At 53.2% G+C, this 23002-nt stretch overlaps 1 protein-coding gene across 2 annotated transcripts in view; it reads left to right on the top strand.

Moving 5' to 3' along the window:
• The window catches only part of Grik5 (glutamate ionotropic receptor kainate type subunit 5), a 62354-nt gene extending 41377 nt beyond the window's left edge, over positions 1 to 20977 (top strand). The window contains exons 13-20 of one of the 2 annotated variants that reach the window (XM_021218656.1): positions 5541 to 5654; positions 5844 to 5953; positions 6321 to 6494; positions 14188 to 14353; positions 14634 to 14859; positions 16350 to 16478; positions 16567 to 16688; positions 20032 to 20977. In XM_021218656.1, coding sequence (XP_021074315.1) covers positions 5541 to 5654; positions 5844 to 5953; positions 6321 to 6494; positions 14188 to 14353; positions 14634 to 14859; positions 16350 to 16478; positions 16567 to 16688; positions 20032 to 20457 — 1467 coding nt within the window. In that variant the 3' untranslated portion in view covers positions 20458 to 20977. Of the gene's footprint in view, positions 1 to 5537; positions 5655 to 5843; positions 5954 to 6320; positions 6495 to 14187; positions 14354 to 14633; positions 14860 to 16349; positions 16479 to 16566; positions 16689 to 20031 lie in introns of both variants that reach the window. The other variant, XM_029531823.1, reaches the window with a different exon arrangement.
• The last annotated feature ends 2025 nt before the right edge of the window (positions 20978 to 23002 follow it).

The following is a 23002-nucleotide window of genomic DNA, read 5'->3' as shown; positions in this document are numbered from 1 at the left end:
GAAGAAGAAGAAGAAGAAGAAGAAGAAGAAGAAGAAGAAGAAGAAGAAGAAGAAGAAGAAGAAGAAGAAGAAGAAGAAGAAGAAGAAGAAGAAGAAAAGAAGAAGAAAAAGAAGAAGAAGAAGAAGAAGAAGAAGAAGAAGAAGAAAAGAAGAAGAAGAAGAAGAAGAAGACACTGAAGTCACTGCAGCTTCCCTAGGGCTGGAGAGATGGCTCGGCAGTTAAGAGCATTCGCTGGCTGTTCCCAGCACCCACATGGTGACTCACAACCGCCTGTAGCTCAAGCTCCAGGGAACGCAGTGCCCTCATCTGATCTCTGTGATGCACACAGATACACACAGGCAGGTCAAATGCTCATACGCATAGAATAAAGCCAGTCTGCACTCATTGCTGAGCTCCCTACAGACAGAGGAGTCAGGCCTGAGACTAACTTCAGATGCCCCCAACTTTGGACGGTGGCAACAGCAGAAAGGAAAACCCACATCAAGGGCAAGCAGTTCCAAATCCTAGAATCAACTCCAGCAAAATGTCCACCCTCCCCATGTTTCCATTTATTCACATGAAAAGTGGTGGGTATGGAGGTCCCTCTGTATAGAGCAAGGATTTGGGGATCAGACACACTGCTCTGGGAAACCCCCAGCATGGTGGCCATGTGGGGCAGTGACATGCACGAGGAAGTGTTTGAACTTAGGTGGGATTCCAGGGTGGTACAGGGGAAGAAGACAACTTGGAGGCCCACGAGACAACAGTGATGTTCCAAGCCCCAGCCAAGGATTATGGGACGTGAGATACAGCAGACCCTGTCCTGATCTGGCCTCTGTGCAGTTGTCACAGACAGATGGCACAGCAGCCAGACCAGCTTTTGAAGGTCTCTGTGGGTTGGTAATGGAGACACGGAAGTGAACAGACATGTTATAGTTTGAGCTGACGTCAAGGGATGTCTGGACTATCTGAGGAGCTTTGGATGAATGGCTGGGATCACCCCCAACCATTCCCTTTTTAAAGACAGAGTTTCATTATATAGCCTTGGTTGTCCTGGAACCAGATATGCAGAGCAGGCTGGCCTCACACCTGCAGAGATCTACCCACCTCAGCCCCCTGGGTGTCTGGATCAAAGGTGTGTGCCACTACGCCTAGTCCAGTGACACTTGGGAGAAAAGAGGACCCTGGGGTGGGGGTGAGGTGGGCTCTGTGGGGTGCTCTGGGGAGGCCTGACTCCTTGGCGCCGAGGTTCGCTGTCCTTGACACCTGTCCTTATTCTCCTTCAGCTTGAGTTTGGTTTCAGCCTTTGGAGGTGAGGAGGAGCAAGTGCAGAGGTCCTGCGGTAGGATTGAGAGCAAAGGGCAGGCCCCAGAGGCCTGTGCAGGCAGGTGTGCCAGCAGAGCAGGCTCTCAGAGGCCACTGAGTGGTATGGAAAATAGCGATATGCATAATATATGTTCGTTTGTTTTTTAAGATTTATTTACTGTATATGAGTATTGTGCCTGCGTGAATATATGTACCATGTGGGTGCCTGGTGTCTATAGAAGTCAGGAGAGGGCATTGGATCCCCTGGAACAGCAGATGTTTGTGAGATGCCGTGTTGATGCTGTGAACTGAACGCTAGTCCTCTGGAAGAACACCCAGTGCTCATAACCACTGAGCCATCTCTCCAGCCTTCCTTTGGCTTATGTGTGGGGAATGGATGTAGACTTTGTGAGAGATGGGGGGACGGTGACAATTTTGGAATTTTTGTTTTTTTTTTAATAATACAGAAATATTATAGCAGATAATTTCTGTGATTGTGTGACATTTGGGATTCTGGGGACTTTTCAGAGCGTATAGAAATGATAGGGTCCCAAGAGGGCATGGTGGGTTGTTGGTTGTTGTTGGTCATAGTTTGTTAAGTAGTCATGCACAAAGAACAAACAAGAAGAAGAAATCAGATATCCTGACAGCTAAGATCAAACTTGCCCCAAGGAACTCAATGCATCTGACCAGCAGGAAATTGTCTAACGCTAACGTTGCCCCCTTCTGACCCCCGACCTTATTCAGGGATCTCTTTCTTCCCCTCTATCCTTTTTTTTCTCTCCTATCTAGTGTTAGGGGGCTGAAGGGGTGGAAGAGAAGGGAAGAAGGGTGGGAGAGAGAAGAACCCACAAAGTAGCCAAAGACAAGCTGAGGGGGTTGCTGAGGGGGCAAGTGTGGCTGTCAGGAAAGCACTGGGTGTCACAGAGCTGGCTGAAGGTGATGGGAAGGAGTGGGCTGGCCTGCGAGTATTCCAGAGCAGAGCTGCAGCCCTTACCGCTGGAGTGAGAAGCAGCAGGTATGTGGCCCAAGGCCTGACTATGAAGAGGCTGTGGAGTCACCGAGACTGCAGAGAGCAAAGGGGAGCCCTATAGGCTCTCAGGGAAGGAGGGGACCTCAAACAGTTGGCCCAAGGACCACAGAGCCTTGGGGCATGTCTGAAAGGCTGATGTTTCTATCTGTCATCATAGGATCCTGACCACCAAAGAAGGACTATTGTGGACACGTACACGCACACACACACAGTTGTATGACCTCAATGTCTGGGCCTTGGTTGACAGTTCTGTAAAGGGGATTTAGGCCACCGGGACACAGCTCCTGCGTGTATCCTTGCCTACACGTCCACTCCATCCCCTAGACTTCAGCCAGGGCTGTAGTATCAGGGGCTGGCGACACAAGTGGACGCCCAAACCCAGATTTAGGAAGAGAGCTCCTTCTGGAGGCCGAGGCTGAGAACACAGAGGTAACGATGTACCCTCCCAGGCTACCCTCCCAGGCGGCAGCGTGGGTACAGCCCCTAGAATAGGCTGGGACTGGGGAGACTGGGTTGAGAGCCCTAACGGAGTCTGTGTCGAGGAGGGGGGGGGACACAAACCAGGAGCAGAGCCCACGGGCCAACCCAGGCGTCAGATCGTGACCCTGGATTCTGAGAGTCTGGAATAGGCGACATGTAATCCAAAGTTCACAAAAGATGCCACAGGCCTAAAGGATGACCATAACAGAAGTAAAACTCAGCGCTAGCGGTGCAGAGGGAACTCAGCCTGAAAGTGCTTCCCTGGTCAGCACAAGGACCTGTGCTAAATCCCTGCAACCCACGTGGAAAAGCTGGGCACAGTGGAATCCACTTGAGACCACAGCACCAGTTGGGCAAAAACAGGTGGATCCTTGGGTCTCACTGGTCAGTCAGCATAGTGTAACTGGTGAGTTCCAAGCTAGTGAGAGACCCTGTCTCAAATGAGGTGGACAACATTTTCTGAGGATGACACCCAAGATTGTTCTCTGGCATGCACACACAGACAAGATAGGTTAATAGTACTGGGTGTGGCTGATTGGGGGAGGGGGAGAGACAAGCAGTTCTCTCTGACTTTAAACCAAGGCCAGCTTGGTCTATATATTGAGTTCCAGACTAGCCAGGACTATACAATGAGATCCCATTAAAAACAAAATGAAAAACAACCTCCAAAAAAAAAAAAATCAAGAACAAAAAACCCCAGAGACGAGTGAACCCACGGTGGTCAAAGAGCAGAGCTCCCCAGTGAAGTACAGGGCAGGGAGAGAGGAGGCAGATCTCAAAGACCACGCACTCTTCAGTGCCAGGGACCCGATGACTAACCAGAGCCAGGAGACACAGTGCAGGTTCAGTAAGGAATGCAGGGAAGTGAGGAGTTGCCTAATACAGCTTAGGTGCAGGAGACAGCTCAGCCCTGGGGCAACACCGGAGGAGAGGAGGGGTGTGGCAACGAACCATACAGGGCTTCCTGGGGTGGAGAGCAGGAATGGTCATCCTTTTAAAGAAATACTAATAATGTGTCTAATTCTATGTGCACTAGTGCTTTGGCTGCATATGTATCTGTATGACAGTGTTGGATCTTGGATTTATAGACAGTTGTGAGCTGCTATGTGGGTGCTAGGAATTGAACCCCAGGTACCTCAGGAAAAGCAGCAGCCGGTGCCCTTAACAGCTGAGCCATCTCTCCAGCCCCCTCATCCTGTCTTTTAAACTGGCCACATTTACGACTAAGGTGTGAGTTGGTATGAGAACCATCACCATTACTGCAGGTAATGTGATGTGTGTGTGTGTGTGTGTGTGTGTGTGTGTGTGTGTGTCCAGGACTCTGCATTCCTAAACCCACCCTACCTGCTCTGTTTCTCAGCCGTGGGATTGAGTGTCAGATAGCACTTATTGGGCCCTTGAGAGATGTCACTGCTTGTCCCTATTACATGTGTCTGTGGTCACATAAGCAGTGTGTATGGCTGTTGGCCATTGTCTCAGCGCACACAAGCATAGTGTTCGGGAACCCCGTTGTGTTGTAGAAATGTCCAGCCTGTGTGTGCAGTACTGCATTGCGTGTTTGTATGAAACCCGGGCTCTTCCCTGTCTCCTGTCAGCCCTCAGCTCACAGCCACATAATGTCCACAAAATGAGATGCTCCTATAGGATCTCAGTTCAATTTGAAGGGGGTTCCTGGCAGGTCAGGACAGTCCAGCCTACACCCTTCTCTCCATCCCGACCTTCACTACTTCAGTCCTGTCCCCTGGCACCTGTTCCCACTGAAAGCACGCAGACTCCCCCAGGTCATTCCTGCTGAGCTGCACCCTGGTCCTGTGTTCCTCAGACACTTGTCTAGAGCACCCATCTCTGCTGGACAAAAGACTCGTGGTGACACCCCTCCTCAGGGTCCCCAGCTGCTGCTCTTTCTCATCCGTGCCTCTGCCTCTCTGAGACTCAGTTTCCTAGAGCTTTGGGAGAGGTCTACAAGATGATTAATAAGAAGTTGTATCAGGGTGCTCAGTTGGTAAAGCGCTTTCCGCACAAACTCGAGGACCTGAGTTCACCAGGCACACATGTAAACCTGGGCACGGCAGCAGTGCCAAGGAAGCAGAGACAAGAGCACCCCTAGCTCTCTCACCAGTCTGCCCTGCTGATTCAGTGAGCTCCAGACTCAGCTAGAGACCCTGTCTCAAATAGTAAAGTGGAACACAGGTGAGGAAGGTGCCCAAGTTGGACCTCTGCCCTTAATGTGTGCATACAACAGAATCCCCCTCCACGCATATGCATGAACATATGCACACACACACTGACTAACAAAACAAAACACGTCTATCCGTTCTGGTAAGCAATTAACAAATGCCATCTAGTCCCAAGGTCCCAGAGAACCTGGGTCCCAGCCGCCTGCTTCCTCACAAGTGTATAGGTCAGACAACAGCAGACATGGGGCTTCAGAAGCAAGACTGACAGCCAGTGGCGCTAGCGTTTGGGAGGCAAAGTGGGGGAGAGAAGGAGTTTAGAGCTAGCCTTGGCTGTGTAATTAGTTTAGAGCTAGCCTGAGCAACCTAAGATTCTCTCTCAAGATAAAACAAACACAGGGTTGCTGTGATCAACACAGACACAGACCATAGCGCGGTTAGGAGCCACACAGGCGCAGAGCTGCATCCAGTCTCAGCTCTAACTCTCGATGGAGCCTGCAGGCGTCTCTAACTGTCCACCTCTGTCTTGTGCCCCCTTCCTCTGCCCCACCTGCTTCCCCTCCAGCAGAAGGCAGACCTGGCTGTGGCAGCCTTCACCATCACCGCCGAGAGGGAGAAGGTCATCGACTTCTCCAAGCCCTTCATGACTCTGGGGATCAGCATCCTCTACAGGGTGCACATGGTACATCTCCCTGGGAGTCAGGAGTGGCTGTGACCTAGCACAGGGGGAAGGTGGGAACTGGGGATGGGCTAAAGTGGACCTGTGGGTGGATCAGCTGCTGTGGCTTCTTAGTTCCTGGAGGATATGGGGGGGGGGGCGAGCACCCAGCTTGGGGGGGAGTGGCTGCTCTCACTGTCCTTTGCCCTCTAGGGCCGCAAGCCTGGCTACTTCTCCTTCCTGGACCCCTTCTCCCCTGCCGTGTGGCTCTTCATGCTTCTTGCCTACCTGGCTGTCAGCTGTGTCTTGTTCCTGGCTGCCAGGTGAGTGGACTGGTGAAGGGGGTGGGGTGAAGAGGCAGGAGCCCAGCCTACAAGCCTCCCTGCACTGTCCCTCTTCTGTTGGCTGAACACTGCAGAGCCACAGGTGCCCTGTCTCCATTTCTCAGTCTCCCCCACAGGGGGTCTGACTTGGGGCTCTCTCCTTCCTCTCTCTTCTGTCCTCTTAACTCCACTGCAGTATCCATTCCTGTGGCATGCCAGCATCTCTGTTCCCTGCGCCACCACCCCCTTTCTCCGCTGCATGTGTCCATCACTCTTTTTCCCGCCCCTTCCCTTCCCATCTCAGCGGCGGCTTGACTACCTCCTGCACCCCCTCCTTTTCCTCATCCACCCACTTATCTCTCCACAGGCTGAGCCCTTACGAGTGGTACAACCCACACCCGTGTCTCCGGGCACGCCCCCATATCCTGGAGAACCAGTACACGCTGGGTAACAGCCTCTGGTTTCCCGTGGGTGGCTTCATGCAGCAGGGCTCAGAGATCATGCCTCGGGCACTGTCCACACGCTGTGTCAGCGGAGTCTGGTGAGCCTTTTTTATCTACACTGGGAGGCCTTCTGTTCTGGGGATACAGGCAACTGTGTTCTCCCCAGCATCTTTCTGTTCCCACCATGGCTCTGCAGTGAAGGGCTGAACCTCGACAAAGTGGCCCACTGTCTCTATGGCCTTGGCTAGGTGTGTCCTCTCTCCTTGTCTCAGTCTCCCTCGCCTGAAATAAGGCAGGCCCATGTCACACTTAAAAGCACAGCATTTGAAAATGTCTGGGGCAGGAGAATTATGAGTTTGAGATCAGCCTGAGCCTTGCTATCAAGTTCAAGGCCTCACTGGGCTACTAATAAGACAGTGCCCCCCCCAACCCTCCCAAATCCCCAGGGATTGGTGGGGCATGACTACATGGCAGAGCATGTGACTAGCATGTACAAGCTGCAGAGCTCAATCCTAAGTATATGAGGACAGGGGCAGGCCCATGCCTTGGGTTCACTGAGTTATGGAGAAGGGATGTGAGCTGAGCAGCCTGCAGAGAAGAGAGAAGGGGGGCATTGCTCTTACGTCTGTGACATTGCCCTGGTTGTCACAGACACGGAGAGTCCTTGTGCTCTCATGGGTAGGATGCATTTTCCCCTGGTACATGCACCAAGAAGTCCATGCCAGCTGCAGGTCATGATGCCTGTATTCAGGTGCCTGTGTGTGCGGGGCAGGTGCACCCATGTATGTGAGGTCATGCCCAGATCCGAGAGTCCCCAAAGGCCACCGGGAGGCAAATTCGTATGCAAAAGCAAAGAGTCTTTATTCAAGCTTGAGCTCGGATCCTCAGGACCCTCCCACACAGCAAGGTCGTGCAGAAGGAGGCCCCAGCACCTTTTTATTGTGGTTACAGCAGGTTGAGGGGCTTATCAATTTGGCAGTCACAGGACTAGCTAACAATGATCTATCTAAGTTGGCTTAGGCAATCTATCTGTATCTATCTACAGCCTCTGGAATGTTAGGTATGTTCCTGCTGGTGGCCTGTGTCTGGGATGGTTCCTTCCTGGAACAGTTTGAGGTTTCTCCAGTAATTAGAGCTTAACCTGAGGACAGGGCCTAGTGTATAAAATGGAGTCTGTCTTGTCAACTGAGGCCCCTTCAGTTTTCATTTGTTGTGTGTGTGATGGGTGTGGTGTGTGTGCATGGGCACATATATACATGCAGGTGTGTGTGCACAAGTGTTCAAGAGTGTGTGGAGGCTGACACTGAATGTCTGTCTGTTGCTCCCCACTTTCTTTTTTGAGGCAGGGCCTCTCACTGAACATAGAGATCACCAGTTTAACTAGAAGTCCTAAGAGATGGCTCAGTGTGTGCAAATGCTCGTGGGATAAGCCGGCCCACACGCACACAAACAACAATAATAGCCATAGACAACCAAGTCACGGGAGAGGCTAGGGATATAGCTCAGTTGGTGGTGGCGTACTTACTTAGCATGCGTGGATCCCCATCAGCACACAAACAGGGTGTGGTGGTGCACCCTGTGTTCTAAACCCTGGGGGATAAAGGCGGGGGGAGGGGGGGTCCGTTCAAGGTCATCCTTGGCTACGTATTGAGTTTGAGAGAAGCCTTGGCTACAGAAGACCTTGTCTCGGAGGAACGGGGTGAGGGCTAGGAGTACACTGAATATGGAACACTTGCCTAGTGTGCCCAAGCCCTGAGTTTAATAATACCTAGTGCTGGAAACGCCCAAATTCAGATGGCACCTCTGGGTTTGTGCCTGTGTCTGCTACAAAGATCACCGCTGATGTAATGCTTTACGATGACACAAGTGCACTAACTTTCATTGCTGGAGGTCAGAAACCAAACAAGATCCTACAAGGCTAAAGGTCGTTAGCTGGCCCGCCATCTGCAGACCCCAAAGACCCCTTTCCCCATCCTTTCCAGCTTTTAGAAGCCGCCTGCATTCTCTGACCTATGGCCTAATTCTTCAAAAAAGCGGCATAACACCAAACCTCTCTGACTTGTTATTTGCAAAGCTAAACATTGAACCTAGGGATTTGTGCATGCAAATGAGAGTGCTGCTTCTCCTGGCCAGGGCATTCTAGGCAGGGGCTCTACCCCTGAGCCACGCCCCCAGCCCCTCACTGGGGGATTCTAGGCAGGGGCTCTACCCCTGAGCCACGCCTCCAGCCCCTCACTGGGGGATTCTAGGCAGGGGCTCTACCCCTGAGCCACGCCCCCAGCCCCTCACTGGGGGATTCTAGGCAGGGCTTCTACCCCTGAGCCACAGCCACAGCCCCTCACTGGGGGATTCTAGGCAGGGGCTCTACTACTGAGTCACACCCTCATCCCCTCACTGGGGGATTCTAGGCAGGGCCTCTAACACTGAGCCACGCCCCCAGCCCCTCACTGGGGGATTCTAGGCAGGGGCTCTACCACTGAGCTATAATCCTGGACAAGGTTTTGCTCTTGTATTTTGAGACAAGTTCTCATTAGGTTGCCTAGGCTTGTCTTGAATTCAGTCTTGCAGCCCCAGCTTACCTTGAGCCTTCTGTCCTCCTGCCTCAACCTTTAAAGAACCAATGCTTTCTCACTAGACCCTGATTCCTTTCACACCCATCCTTTTGTGATTCACCGGGCCTGCTGGGGTGGTCCAGGATCACTTCCTCACCCTTCTGTTGTGGAGACAGAGTCTCTCTGTGTAGCCTTGGCTGTCCTGGAACTCTGTAGAGTAGGCTAACCTTAAACTCAGAGATCTGCCTGTCTCTGCCACCTGAGTGATAGGATTAAAGGGCACGAGCCACCACCACCTGGGCCTGCTTCCTCATCTCAATCCTTAATTTCACCTACAAAGTCCCTTTTATCATGCAAGTTGTCAGATCAATCTTTCCCAAGGGTTAAGGTGTATATGGCTGGTGCTGACAGTGGGAGGGGCTTATTCTACTCCCTCCCAGCCCGGGTGAAGACATTAGCTCCAAGCAACGGTGCTTCAGCTGCACGTTGACTGCTTTGAAGGGTGGCCGGGTGCTCTGACAGAACAGTCTAGAATGGTCCCGAGTTGATGAATCTGAACAGTCCTAAAGGCAGGGGACCAGTGGTCTCCAGTCTGCGAGCCCCCATCCTCTCCCCTCAGCCTGAAACCGGCTTCCTGAGGTCCATGCTGTCTAGTCAGCCATTCCCTGCCGTCTCCCATTGCTGCCATCCAGGGATCCAGGGATCCATTCATCACAGTCCAGCTCACTGGAGCTGTCTGCCTAGCCTCATGCTCTTCCAAACCCCAGCTCCTCCCGCACAGTCCACTCAGTCAGCAGGCACCGGTTAAGTCCCCAGGTGTGACTCAATGGCACTGTGAGCACCTGGCCTCCTCCTAGGCAGTGGCCACTCGGCCCACAGTCTTCTGCAGCTAGACCTGTCAGCTCATCACTGAAGACAGGTGTGCCTCAGAAATCAGCATGCCTAAGGCTGTCGTGGACAACAGCCCACCCCCCCCCCAACCCCCCCCCCCGGGACTCTCCCTTAGTCACCATTTGGGTCGAGTTCCCTGACCTCACTCTCCTTGAGCCCTGCCTGCCTTTGCATCAGCCTTTCTGTCAAGAAACCCCTCAGCGAGGTTTCTCCTTCCTTCCCCCAACTCTCACTTCACCTGTGACTCCTTTCTTTCTTTCTTCCTTTCTTTCTTCCTTCCTTCCTTCCTTTCTTTCTTTCTTTCTTTCTTTCTTTCTTTCTTTCTTTCTTTCTTTCTCTCTTTTTTTAAGATTTTTTTATTTACTATATGTAAGTACACTGTAGCTGTCTTCAGACACTCCAGAAGAGGGCGTCAGATCTTGTTACAGATGGTTGTGAGCCACCATGTGGTTGCTGGGATTTGAACTCAGGACCTCTGGAAGAGCAGTCGGTGCTCTTAACCACTGAGCCATCTCTCCACGCCCCACCAGTGACTCCTTAAGCCTGATTGCAGGCACTACCTTCCCGCAGGCAACACGTGTGTGTCCCGCTAACTAACCCCCTTCTACAGCTCTCTGCCACTTCAGTACTCAGTGTGACACTGCACACTGCCCCTCAGTGAATGAGGGTCTCATTATGTGGCCCTTGCTGTCCTAGAACTACTCTGTAGACCAGACTAGCCTTAAACTCAGAAATCCACCTGCCTCTGTCTCTGGGAGTAAAGCGCTGGGCACTGCCACACCCGGCTGGGTGATATGATTTGTAGTTGGATCAGAACAATAAGCCAATGCTTGTGCATAAACAAGGTAGGTGACATCTATTCAAAGTGAGGAATGAGGCCATTGACTGGATCATTGTTGATGCTCAACATTTGACACTTGGAAATAGTTGGCAAAGGAACGTGCTGATGCCAGTGTGAGTCCCGGGAATTGGCAAAGCTGGCCCAAGCATCTTGACTGAGTGAATCAAATACCAATGGAGATGCTATCCTAGCCGTGACTTCTCAGAAAGGTGAGCAGCTCCGGCAGAGCTCCCTACATGACAGCACCCAATCCTCACGCTGAGTGAGAACTGCACTCTGCTGGTTTCAGTTCATACTGTGACTGTGCAAGAAATTTTGTGTGTTTCCTGCAACAAGGGGTCAGGCTCTGGGATTTGTGCCCCTCAGAGTTCTGTGTTGTTCAGGCCAGGCCTGCCCATTGTGGTCAGCCTGCCCATTGGCAGAAATCAGGACAGCTACACTTGACCACTTGACCCAATACGAAACACTATCCAAATGTGTGTCCCCACTGCAAGCCACTCCTGTGTGCAATGGGCTGGAGCTGGTCACTTCCAGAATCTTCATCTGAGTCTCCTCACATACCCAGCTAACTTGGGAGTACTTCTCTTGCATGTTAATAGATCACCCCAAATTCACCTATTCACCTTGTCCAAAATGACTCATCTCTTTGCTTCAAAATATCTATCTACCCACCCATCCATCCATCCGTCTATCATCTATCTATCTATCTATCTATCTATCTATCTATCTATCTATCTATCTTATTCCCTCTACCAGTGAGCAACCAGCCCTATCACCCCATACTCCATCACCACCACCCACCTGCCATGTCACAGTATCAAGGGCCAGCGAGACACCCGATTATTTCTTCGTAGTGAATAACCCTGACCCGTGAGGTGGCTGTGGTGAGACTGTGTCAGTCCCTGAGCCTTGTGTCAGGGTTAGAGGGTTTTCCTACCTGAAACTGTGTGATTCACACTTCTGTCCACTCATTCCCAACTCAGAACCTAAGGCCAGCTTCCCATTCTTGTTACTATCTGATAATGAGCCAGCAGGGTCAGGGTCTGTGGCCGGCAAGGGGCCTGGCCACTCTTATTTGGCAGGAAGAAGGCCAGATGAAGCCAGGGTAGAACAAATGACTGCCCTGGTTGGCTGCCTCTTCTCCTTCCCAAGTCAGGCCATGTCACTAAGATGGTGACAGTAGACACTTGTCCAGTATACTCTGTGTTGTGGGCTAGCCCACTCTGCACAAAATCCCTCTTGGAAGAGCCAGTGGTGATGTGTACTGCGTAGGTGGAGACGTCAGAGCACAGCCTGAAGGTCATCCAGCTAGACGTGGGTGAAGCCAGGACTTGGGAATTTTCCAGTTCTTTCCATGATTGATTTCTAACTCACTTCCATTGTGGTCAGAGAGCATCCTCTGCAGGTCTTTAGCCCTCTTCAATTCCTTGAGACTGTTTCATGGCCTGAAACATGGTCTGTCTAGGGAAACGGTCCCTGTACATGCCCTGGAGATGGACTCTGCTGTAGGTGGGTGAAGTGTTCTAGAAATGCCACTGAGGGTGAGTGGCTCAGTGGTGTTGTCCACGGCTTCTGCCTCCTCACTCACTGATGTTCTGTCTGGCTGTTCTGTCAACCAAAGAGAGGGAAGTGCCAGGGCTTTGGGTGATCTGTAATCCTGGAGAAACAAAAACTCCCCCCCCCCATTGGTCTTAGAAACCCAGAACATTGGTAAAATGTTTTATCCCTGAGCTGAATTCCCAGCTTTTCACTGGTGAATTTCTGGCAGGTTCTGTTCAGCTGAGCCATCTCCAGCCCCTCACTGGGGGATTCTAGGCAGGGGCTCTACCACTGAGCCACGCCCCCAGCCCCTCACTGGGGGATTCTAGGCAGGGGCTCTACCACTGAGCCACGCCCCCAGCCCCTCACTGGGGGATCCTAGGCAGGGGCTCTACCCCTGAGCCACGCCCCCAGCCCCTCACTGGGGGATTCTAGGCAGGGGCTCTACCACTGAGCCACACCCCCAGCCCCTCACTGGGGGATTCTAGGCAGGGGCTCTACCACTGAGCCACACCCCCAGCCCCTTGCTGGAGGATTCTAGGCAAGTATTCCACTGTGGAATCAATTTTTGCTTTATAGCTTTTAAAAAGCTGCCTTTATCTACGGAGAGGGGCATGTGCATGTCATGGAGCACAGGTTTAGCTCAGAGGACAACTTGTGGCAGTCAGTTTTCTCCTTCCACCATGTGGGGCCTGAAGATCAAAAAGTCATCAGGCTTGGTGGCAAATGCATTGGCCCACTGTCTTAGTTAGTGTTTTGTCACTGTGAAGAGACACCAGGACCAAGGCAACTCTTTTTTTTTTTTTTTTTTAAGATTTATTTATTTATTATATGTAAGTACAGTGTAGCTAGCTGTCTTCAGATACTCCAGAAGAGGGCGTCAGATCTTGTTAAGGATGGCTGTGAGTCACCATGTGGTTGCTGGGATTTGAACTCTGCACCTTTGGAAGAGCAGTCGGGTGCTCTTGCCCACTGAGCCATCTCACCAGCCCCCCAAGGCAACTCTTATAAGGACAACATTGAATTGGGGCTGGCTTACAGTTTCAGAGGTTCAGTCCATTGTCATCATGGCGGCATGCAGGCAGAGATGGGGCTGGAAAAGGAGGGGAGTGGAACTCCACACTAGGTGGGGCTTAAGCATAGAGACCTCAAAGCCTACCCCACAGTGACACACTTTCTCCAGCAAGGCCCCACCTAATACTGCCGCTCCCCATGGGCCGAGCGTTCACACACATGAGTCGGTGGGGGCCAAACCCTATTCAAACCACCACGCCTACTGAGCCGTCTCTCGCCAGCTTTGCTTTGTGAGTTTTGAAACCCCATAATTACATGCGCTAGTGCCTGGAACTGTTCTATGCTCCTGAGCTGACTGGCCCCTTTGTCACCAGGTCATTCATGTCTAAGTCCTGGCTGCAGTGCTTGTCTGAAAGCATCGATGCGGTACAGCTTTCTGATTCCCGGTGTTCATGTGGTGTATCGCTTGCCCATCATTTTATTCTGTGTGAATCTCTCTCTCTCTCTCTCTCTCTCTCTCTCTCTCTCTCTCTCTCTCTCTGTGTGTGTGTGTGTGTGTGTGTGTGTGTGAAATTTCAATTGATTATTTTCTGTGGATGGTTATTTTGCCGCCTATGTGTGTACCATGTGTGTGCAGTGCCCAGAGAAGGCAGAAGAGGGCGTCAGATTCCTTGGAACTGGAGTTATAGTTGTGAGATGCTGTGTAGGTGCAGGGACTCAAACCCAGGTTCTCTAGAAGACAGCAACCAGTGCTCTTTTCTGCCGAACCATCTCTCCTGCCCCCTCCCCTTGCTTGTGATTGACTCCACCTCCGCTTGGAGGAACCTCAGCTCTGTGTGAGCCCCGCGGGACTGTTCTTTGCTTGAGAGGATTGCCTGTCAGCCCTCTTGGAGTCTCACCTCATTCACCCACAAGCTGATGTTCAGCAAGAGGCTCATACTTCCCACCCCTCAGGTGGGCCTTCACCTTGATCATCATCTCCTCCTACACGGCCAACCTGGCTGCCTTCCTCACGGTGCAGCGCATGGAGGTGCCGGTGGAGTCGGCTGATGACCTGGCGGATCAGACCAACATTGAGTACGGCACTATCCACGCTGGCTCCACCATGACCTTCTTCCAGGTGGGGCTCCCCTAGAACCCTTCAGGCTAGGTATGAGGGAGTAGACATCCTTGACCAGTCCGGGGCAGCAGCACCGCCTGGCTGAACACCCTGACTTTCACCTGGTGAATAGGATCTAATGTGGGTCAGCACTGAGAACACGGGGAGAGTAAGGTCAAGGAGGCCGCTGGGAGGGTTGGGCCAAGGATTGAGTTGTCGTCAGGAAGGAGGGAGAGAGCGGGAAGGTGGAAAAGGGTCAGAGTGGCCCTCACCTGTCTTCCTTCACACTGGCTCTGCCAAGAACTCTCGGTACCAGACGTACCAACGGATGTGGAACTACATGCAATCGAAGCAGCCCAGCGTATTTGTCAAGAGCACAGAGGAGGGAATCGCCCGTGTCCTCAACTCCCGCTATGCCTTCCTACTGGAGTCCACCATGAACGAGTACCACAGGCGCCTCAATTGCAACCTCACCCAGATCGGGGGCCTCCTCGACACCAAGGGCTATGGCATCGGCATGCCGCTGGGTACGTGGGGTGAGGCGTGGGGCCTAGGAGCAGCTCATGCCCTCCATGAGAGAAGTGGGTGTGCTGTGTGGCCCTGGGCAGGTGCAGTCACCACCCTGAGCCTCTGCACCCCGAGCATTGGAAAAGCCTGCCTAGAGGCCACTGAACTCCGGCCTCAGGGTGGTAAGGGAATTCTGCAGCTTTGCATGTACACTTCAGCAAACATGAGCTGTGAGGTGCAACTCCTCCATCGGTTCTAGTGTATGTGAGTGCACTGTTGCTGTCTTAAGACACACCAGGAGGGGGCTGGTGAGATGGCTCAGTGGGTAAGAGCACCCGACTGCTCTTCCGTAGGTCCGGAGTTCAAATCCCAGCAACCACATGATGGCTCACAACCATCCGTAACAAGATCTGACTCCCTCTTCTGGTGTGTCTGAAGTCAGCTACAGTGTACTTACATAAAATAAATAAATCTTAAAAAAAAAAAAAAAAAAGACACACCAGGAAAGAATACCAGATCCCATTACAGATGGTCATGAGCCATCACGTAGTTGCTGGGAATTCAGGTCCTCTGGAAGAGCAGTCAATAAATAGTTAAAAAGCAGTCGATGCTTTTAACTATTGACACATCTCTCCAGCCCTGATTGTCTTTTTCCTTTGAGACAGTCTTTCCATCAAGTAGGTCAGGCTGTAGATGAGGATGGCCTTGAACCTCCTGATCCTACTGCCTCCACCTCCCAAGTACATATAGTCCATGTAGCACCATGCTCAGGTCTTGGTTTTCCTTGCATCATATTCTCTCCCCGGAGTGTACATCCTAGCTCAGAGTAGGGGCTTGGTAAGCGGAGGAAAGAAGGGAGAAGTGGAACAGCTTATACTTCAGGACACACTTGCCAGGTCTCGGTGCTAGACATGCAAACACTAATTTGTTTCCAAACTTTGGTAATGGTTGGTAAACACGATGAGCCCAAGGAGAGGGCAGGAAGGGCGGGGTGGGGTACAGAAGCACCGCACAAGGAGCCACTCAGCCAGCTGCTCTGATGCCCTCCCAGGCGGCAGGCATGTGAGGCTGTAGATGTGCGAGCTGGTCCTAGTGCAGTCAAGTGTTCTGAAGCAAGTGTAGTGGTAGACTGGCCGGGAGTGGAGGGTTTGCTGCCATTTTGAGTAAAGCAGCCAAGGGGGAGCCAGTGGGTATGCAGGGACCTGAGGGGTGTAGGAAAGGGCGTGGCGGGCAGAAGTAAAGGCCCTAAAGAAAGGCTCTGTCTAGCAGGTATGGGGAATTGTCAGGAGGCCAGTGCGGCTGGGCTGGGTGAGCCTTGGGCTGGGGCTCTTAGGAATGGCAGCCCCATCACCGGAGAACCTCATTCTCGCTGCAGGTGGAGTGGAGAGGGCTGACCTGCTGCTCAGAGAGCTCCCTCCCTCTGGCTGTCCAATAGAGGCGGGAGAGGTGGCAGGGCAGGTTGGGTTTTGGGTAGTGGGGCCCATGGTGGACCTCGTATGTGCTCTGCCAGGCTCCCCATTCCGGGATGAGATCACGCTGGCCATCCTGCAGCTCCAGGAGAACAACAGGCTGGAGATCCTGAAGCGCAAGTGGTGGGAAGGCGGCCGGTGCCCCAAGGAGGAGGACCACAGGGCCAAAGGTCAGCCACTCCCTTCCCGTGCCTGCCCCTTCTCAGAAACCCCTTGGGCCTATGCCCATGCCCACACTCTAGCTGTGTGCACTCTCAGGCTTGGGCATGGAGAACATTGGCGGCATTTTTGTTGTGCTGATCTGCGGCCTCATCATTGCCGTCTTCGTGGCGGTCATGGAGTTCATCTGGTCCACGAGGAGGTCAGCGGAGTCTGAGGAGGTAAGGAGATGGACCAAGGTTTGGGGCCAAGCAGGGGAGACCCTAGGGACATTAAGGGCCCAAAGTGATGGATGATGGAAGCTTGGATGGAGGAGGTGGGGGATGCAAGAGATGAGGGATCGGGAAAGTCCTGATCCGAAAAAGGAGGTGAAGCTGGGCGTGGTGGCACACGTCTTTAATCCCAGCACTTGGGAGGCAGAGGCAGGCGGATTTCTGAGTTTTAGGCCAGCCTGGTCTACAAAGTGAGAAACCCTGTCTCGAAAAAACCAAAAAGAAAAGAAAAGAAAAAAAAAGAAAAGAAAAGAAAAAGGGAAAGGAAAAGGAAAAGGAAAAAAAATAGAAAGAAAAAGGAGGTGGCAGGTCAGAGATCTCGACAAACAATCTAGGATATGGGAAAGGACAGAGGAGGGAAGGAGTCAGGGGAGTGAGGAGAATTCAAGGAACCATGGAAGGAAGGGTGTGGAAGACCCCAGAGGCTGAGAGCAGGATGCTGAAATGAAAACAGCTGGTGTGGGGGTGCACTCAGGAGGCAGAGGCATTGCATGGTTCAGCAGTTAAAGGCTTCTCATCTACATAGCGATGAGTTCAAGTCCAGCTCCAGCTACTCAGGATTGTATCTGAGAGAGGCAGGCAGGCAGGCAGCAAAGCACAGTAGCTTCATCGTCCTAGCATTGGGAAGGAGCCGAGGGAGGAGGCTCGCCACAGCTGGCCTCACGCGGCAGCGCTGTGAGCACCCACTCTGCCCATGTCATAGCCATGTAAGACAGGGGCCGTTTTACTCCTTATGGTCTCCAAGAGGAGTGGTATATGTCCAAAGAGGGAAGCAAGGGAGGAAGTGGCTGGGCCAGACCACGATGGTTTCCCTGGGAAAGGCAGGGCAGAGTATAAATACAACAGAGAAGGGAACAGGGAATCTAGAATAGGAGAAAGGACAGAGGAGGGACTGGCTGTTCTGAATCATTGGTAGGTTTGGAATGTGGGGACTGTTTGTTTGTTTGTTTGTTTGCTTGCTTGCTTGCTTGCTTAGTATGTGTAGTACTGAGGCTAGAGCCCAGGGCCTCATGTATGCCAGGCAAATGTCTACCGTAAAGCCCCTGCCACTGAGTTACTTATGTTTATCTTCACCCTTATATTTTACTTTTTTTTTTTTCTGAGACAGGGTTTCTCTGTGTAGCCCTGGGTGTCCTGGAACTCACTTTGTAGACTAGGTTGGCCTCGAACTCAGAAATCTGCCTGCCTCTGCCTCCTGAGTGCTGGGACTAAAGGCGTGCGCCACCACGCCCGGCTCACATTTTACTTTTTAAGACAGGGTCTCACTGAGTTGTCCTGTCTGGTCTTGAATTCACCCCTCAGCCCAGAATGGCTTTGACCTTGAATCCTCCTGCCTCAACCTTCAAAGAAGGTTGGGTCAAAGGTCAGCAGCCCCAGGCCTCTCTAGATTCACTACTATTTGGTTTGTATGTGAAAGGTGGCTCAGCACTTTGAGCTCTAAAACTTGACTGGTTCTGAGAGGTGGAGTCTTCCGACCTCCTGTGAGACCCAGGGACATCAGACACCCCGAGTCAAGAATCAAAAGCATAACGCACACACTTAGTGGCAGCCGGCAGCAGGCTGCTCAGGTCCTCGAAGGAGGGCCTCTCCTCGGGGCTGCCTAAGTGCCCTCCGCAGCTCACGTCCGCCAGCAAGTGATCCAAGCAGGAGCAAGGTGGGCAGGAAATGGGCCGTTCTGGCTACATCCTGTCACTCAGAGCAACCCTGGTGGAATGTCAGAGAGGACCAAGGGGCAAGACTCAGAGAGACTAGACACCATATCGCCCAAATATGCATTCCCCCACACACTCCAAGATTTATTGTTGGTTTAGTTTTTGTTTTAGTTTTGTTTATTAATCTATGATTTGGGATGGGCATCTGTACATCATAACCCAGAATTTGTATCTGAGTGTGGTGATCAGAGCCAACTTTTGGGAGTCAGTTCTCTCCCTGTGCCATGTGGGTCCAGAGATGGCACTTGGGCCATCAGACTCCATGGCCCAGCCATCTTCCTGACCCCAGTTTGGATTTCTGAGGCAAGGTCTTACTATATAGCCCCATGCCGGCCTGGAACTCGCTATGTAGCCCCTGCTGGCCTGGAACTTATAGTGATCCTCCTGTCTCAGCTTCTAAAGTGCTAGGATTTCAGGTACGTGTCACCACACCCAGCTACAAAGTTTGTAAACGCAAAGCCTTCTCTGATGTCCCCTGGGATGTGTGAGAGTGCTGTGATGTAATGCCAAGTGTCTGAGCTTGCATTCAGCCCTGACCCCGCCCCAGGCAGAGCCTGTGGATGCCTCCTCCACAACATAACCCGGAGAGAGTGTTCATATCCCCTTGCTCCAGCCTGCTGCAGCAGGGACGATGATATCCACAGCCCCCTCACAGGGCTCCCTGCTCACCTTGTCTCCCTCCAGTCAGTCCTCAGCACAGCTCAAGCGGTCTGACAAAGCCAGCAGCCCTCTACTTCAGCTCTCCAGGGACTCCTCTTGGACCCTGGAGTAAGCCAAAAGCCTTGTAATGGTCTAGCAGCCTGACCCAGCTGGTCTCCATCCCTCTGGCCTCATCTCCTTCTCCCCTCATTCCTCCCAAGCCAGGACTCCCCCCAGTACCTTTGCATTGGGGAGTGCCCAGGTCCTTTTTCAATGGGGGCACACCCTTTACATACAGGTCTCACTTAGAGCTTCCTCATCTGCCCTGCCTGAGAGGCAGCATCCTGCCCATCCACACTCACCTGTGTTATTTCTCTCTGAAGCTTTTGTCTGACAGAGTGTCTATGCTTTTATTTGTTCTTTTCTGTCTCTGCATACTTGAGGAGGGCTCAGGGGTTTGTTTTTGTTTGTTTGATTGGTTGGTTGGTTGGTTTGGGTTTGGGTTTTTCCCTCGATTCCTGGGTTTGGAACCCAGAACTTTAGACGTTTTGGGCAAGCCCTCTACCGCTGACCTACATCCCAAGCCCTAAGAGTTCTGTTTTATTCTTTGCTATAACTTGGCACTCAGTAAATATGCCTTGTAGTAGTGTGGGGCAGAAATGGTGTGTGGAGCGGTCATGGCAGTCAGAGCATCTTGTTTGGAAAGACAAGAGTCAGAAAGTAAAAGGCAGATTCAGGGACAAACCCAAGGAAAGATGGAGCCGGGAGAGGGATACAAGGGGATGGTGGGGGTGCGGTACAGGAAACGAAAGCCTTGGCTGAGGGAAGGGAATTGGGAGGGGTTCAGGGGTGGGAAGTGGAGGGGAGAGGTGCAGAAAGGAGGTGGGGGTGGGAAGGGAGGACTCGTCGGGCCTCTGCAGTGACTGTCCCGCCGCCCCCAGGTGTCGGTGTGCCAGGAGATGCTGCAGGAGCTGCGCCACGCCGTGTCTTGCCGAAAGACCTCGCGTTCCCGCCGGCGCCGGCGCCCTGGTGGCCCGAGCCGGGCCCTGCTGTCGCTGCGCGCAGTCCGTGAGATGCGACTCAGCAACGGCAAGCTCTACTCGGCCGGCGCGGGCGGGGACGCGGGCGCGCACGGGGGTCCGCAGCGCCTCCTGGACGACCCCGGACCTCCTGGGGGACCCCGGCCCCAGGCTCCCACGCCCTGCACGCACGTGCGCGTCTGCCAGGAGTGCAGGCGCATCCAGGCGCTGCGAGCTTCGGGGGCCGGGGCGCCCCCACGTGGCCTGGGCACCCCAGCCGAAGCCACCAGCCCGCCTCGGCCGCGGCCAGGCCCCACCGGACCCCGCGAGCTGACCGAGCACGAATGACCGTGGACGGGGCCGGGCGTGCGCCCCGACTGACTGCAGGGACGCGATGCGCCCCAGGCAGACAGGACGCCGCGATTTTGCCTTCAATTCCTGGTGAAGTCCGAGCCCGGCTCCGGAGCAGGCCTGCGCCTCCTAGTGGACTTGAGCGAGGGTGTCGCGGACGCCCGCATTCCATCCCGCACCGCGGGCGGGAGGAGCGCAGAGACCAAGGACTCTTAAGGGCCGCGGACTGTGGGGGCCGCTCCCGAAGTTGGAAAGCGGTCCGCGGGGAGGACCCCAACCTGGGACTGCCCAGATGCCCCAAGACTTGACACGGCTCTCCACACTTCTGGAGGTGGGGAGGGCCTCTGGACATGTGGGTGTCCCCTGGTGCCCCTCTCTTCTCTTTCTCTCTTTTTTGGGGGGAGAAACCTCAGAAATTTCTATGAGACGCCCCCAGGGAGAGGGTCTCTTGGGCCCCTATACCTCCCCCTGCCACATCTCAGTCCTGTTGGAATAAAAAAAGAACAAAACCCCAAAACTGGGAATGCCTGGGTTGTTTTTTCTGGGGGTGGGAGGTCAACGGACGTTTTTAGACCCCGAGAATTTGCAGAGAACAGCAAGAGATTTGTACACTCGCCACCTTGCACAATGCCTGCTGCATGCAGGTCAGCTCAGGTCCCAGCAGCCGCCCCCTCTCCATTGACCTTCTCAGGACAGAAGGAGGCTGCGACAGAGACCCTGAGACAGATGGAGAGATGCAGGATCTGGAAAGGCGGAGTAACTGGGAGGGAAGACTCGAAAGAACAAAACCAGATGGGGCTGGGGGATGGGAGAGCCTGGGAATTGTTCCTGTTAAAGCCGGAGGTGGCCCCTATAGTGGGAAATGTGGGACTGGGCTATAATGAATTGAGAACTTGGGGGTTGCGTGTGTGACCCCTGTAAAGCCACCTTCAAGAGTGACTAGCCGTTGAAGTCATATCTCTCTCCAGCCCTCAAGAGAAGATGTGAGGAAGGGGAGAGGGGGAAGGGGACTGAGGGATGGTTGAGCAGAGAGAAGGGTGGGTCTGCCTTCTGTCCCCGCCTTCCTCACCACTCTGGAGGTTTCTCTGGAGAAAGGACAACTGAAGGTCACATAGCGGGAGCCAGAACGAGGCCGAGCAGAAACTGGAGAGAGATGCAGCGGGGGCGGGGAAGCAGCAGACGGGTAGAGAAGAGGGAAAAGATCTTGATGCGGGCAGAATGGGTGAGGGCTGGAAAGAGGCGAGAAGAGGGTGGGCAGAGAGAGAGACTCTGAGAGGCGAAGAGATTGCAGAAGGGGACACACTCCTGGGAGAGCGACTCAAATGAAACAGGGAAGGGAAAGGGCACAGGGAGTTAAGGTGACAGACAGGAAGACATAGAAAGCTAAAGGAAGACCCGAGGGGACCCGAAGGATGAAGAAGACCAGATTAAGAACCGGCAGCTGGCGAAGCCCGCCCTTCAGCCTTTACAAGGACTCGGGAGCTGTCCGTTCAGCACCCCGCCGCTAGGCTCATAGAAACCCATCAGCCTTCCGTGGTCCCCCTGCAGAAGGACACGCCCCAAGGTCCCCCTCTTCCCCCCCCCCCGCCCTCCCGTGTCAGGCTGCTTCGTGCGGTGTCCTCAGTCTCCACTTGGCCGCTTCTGTGTCTCAGACTTTTGCTGTGTGTGTCATCCCAGGCCAGACCCAGCGTCTTTGTTGTCTCCGTATCTCTAAGAGACTGATTAATCACCCTGTCCTGGGACTGGATGCAGTTGAAGTGGCTGTCATTGCGGATTTTTCTGTTTGCACCCCCCTCTCTTTGTGCTCTTCTCTATTTTTGAACCCACCGAATTTATCCTCTTTTTCTCTCTACATTTGGCAAACCTAGCAATCTAAGGTGCCCCACGTCTCTGTCACCCTCACTGAACATGACTGCCACAGTCTCCCTGGCTGTTCATCTCGGTCTTTGCAAATCCTGTCATGCTTCTGTAATTCTCTATCTGGGTGGTTCCTGTCCATACCTCTCCTCTCTCTCCCCTTTCTCCTCTCACTGAGCTCTTCCGCCCTCCTCCATCCCTGTGACCTTCCAAAGTCTCCTCACCCCCCCCCACCCCCGTCTTCTGCAGAGCCTTGCATTGGGAGCGTTATGCACCAGTCATCAATTTAGTCAGCCTTGTGTCTAAGGAAGAATTACATGAAGGAGCCTGAGCCTGTGTCTGGGGTGGGACCTCCAACCCAGTTAGAAGGCAGGATGAGCATGCATCTCCTGAGATCTATGACCCTCCTGCCTCCACCGGCCCCAGCTCTTCCCTGCATCTCTAACCTGTCCTCTGTGCACCAGGCACAGACCTCCAGGCTTATTACCTCTTGAGAGAGGAAAGGGATAAATGAATAAATGTTGGTAAAATCCCTCCATCCCAGGGGTAAGGAACAGACTTGAGGAAGGGGTGTCTGAGAGCCATGCACCTGAGCCGAAAGGTGGGACTCCTCCTCCTTCCCTCATCTCCATGGCAACAAGCCGGATCTGCAGGCCCAACCTCCTTTGCTGCAGAGTCAGCCTCC

Source organism: Mus pahari, chromosome 19 (genome assembly GCF_900095145.1).
Source record: "Mus pahari chromosome 19, PAHARI_EIJ_v1.1, whole genome shotgun sequence".
Taxonomy (NCBI): Eukaryota; Metazoa; Chordata; class Mammalia; order Rodentia; family Muridae; genus Mus; species Mus pahari.
Note: the sequence above shows the minus strand (reverse complement) of the source record. Positions and strands in the feature narration are given on the sequence as shown.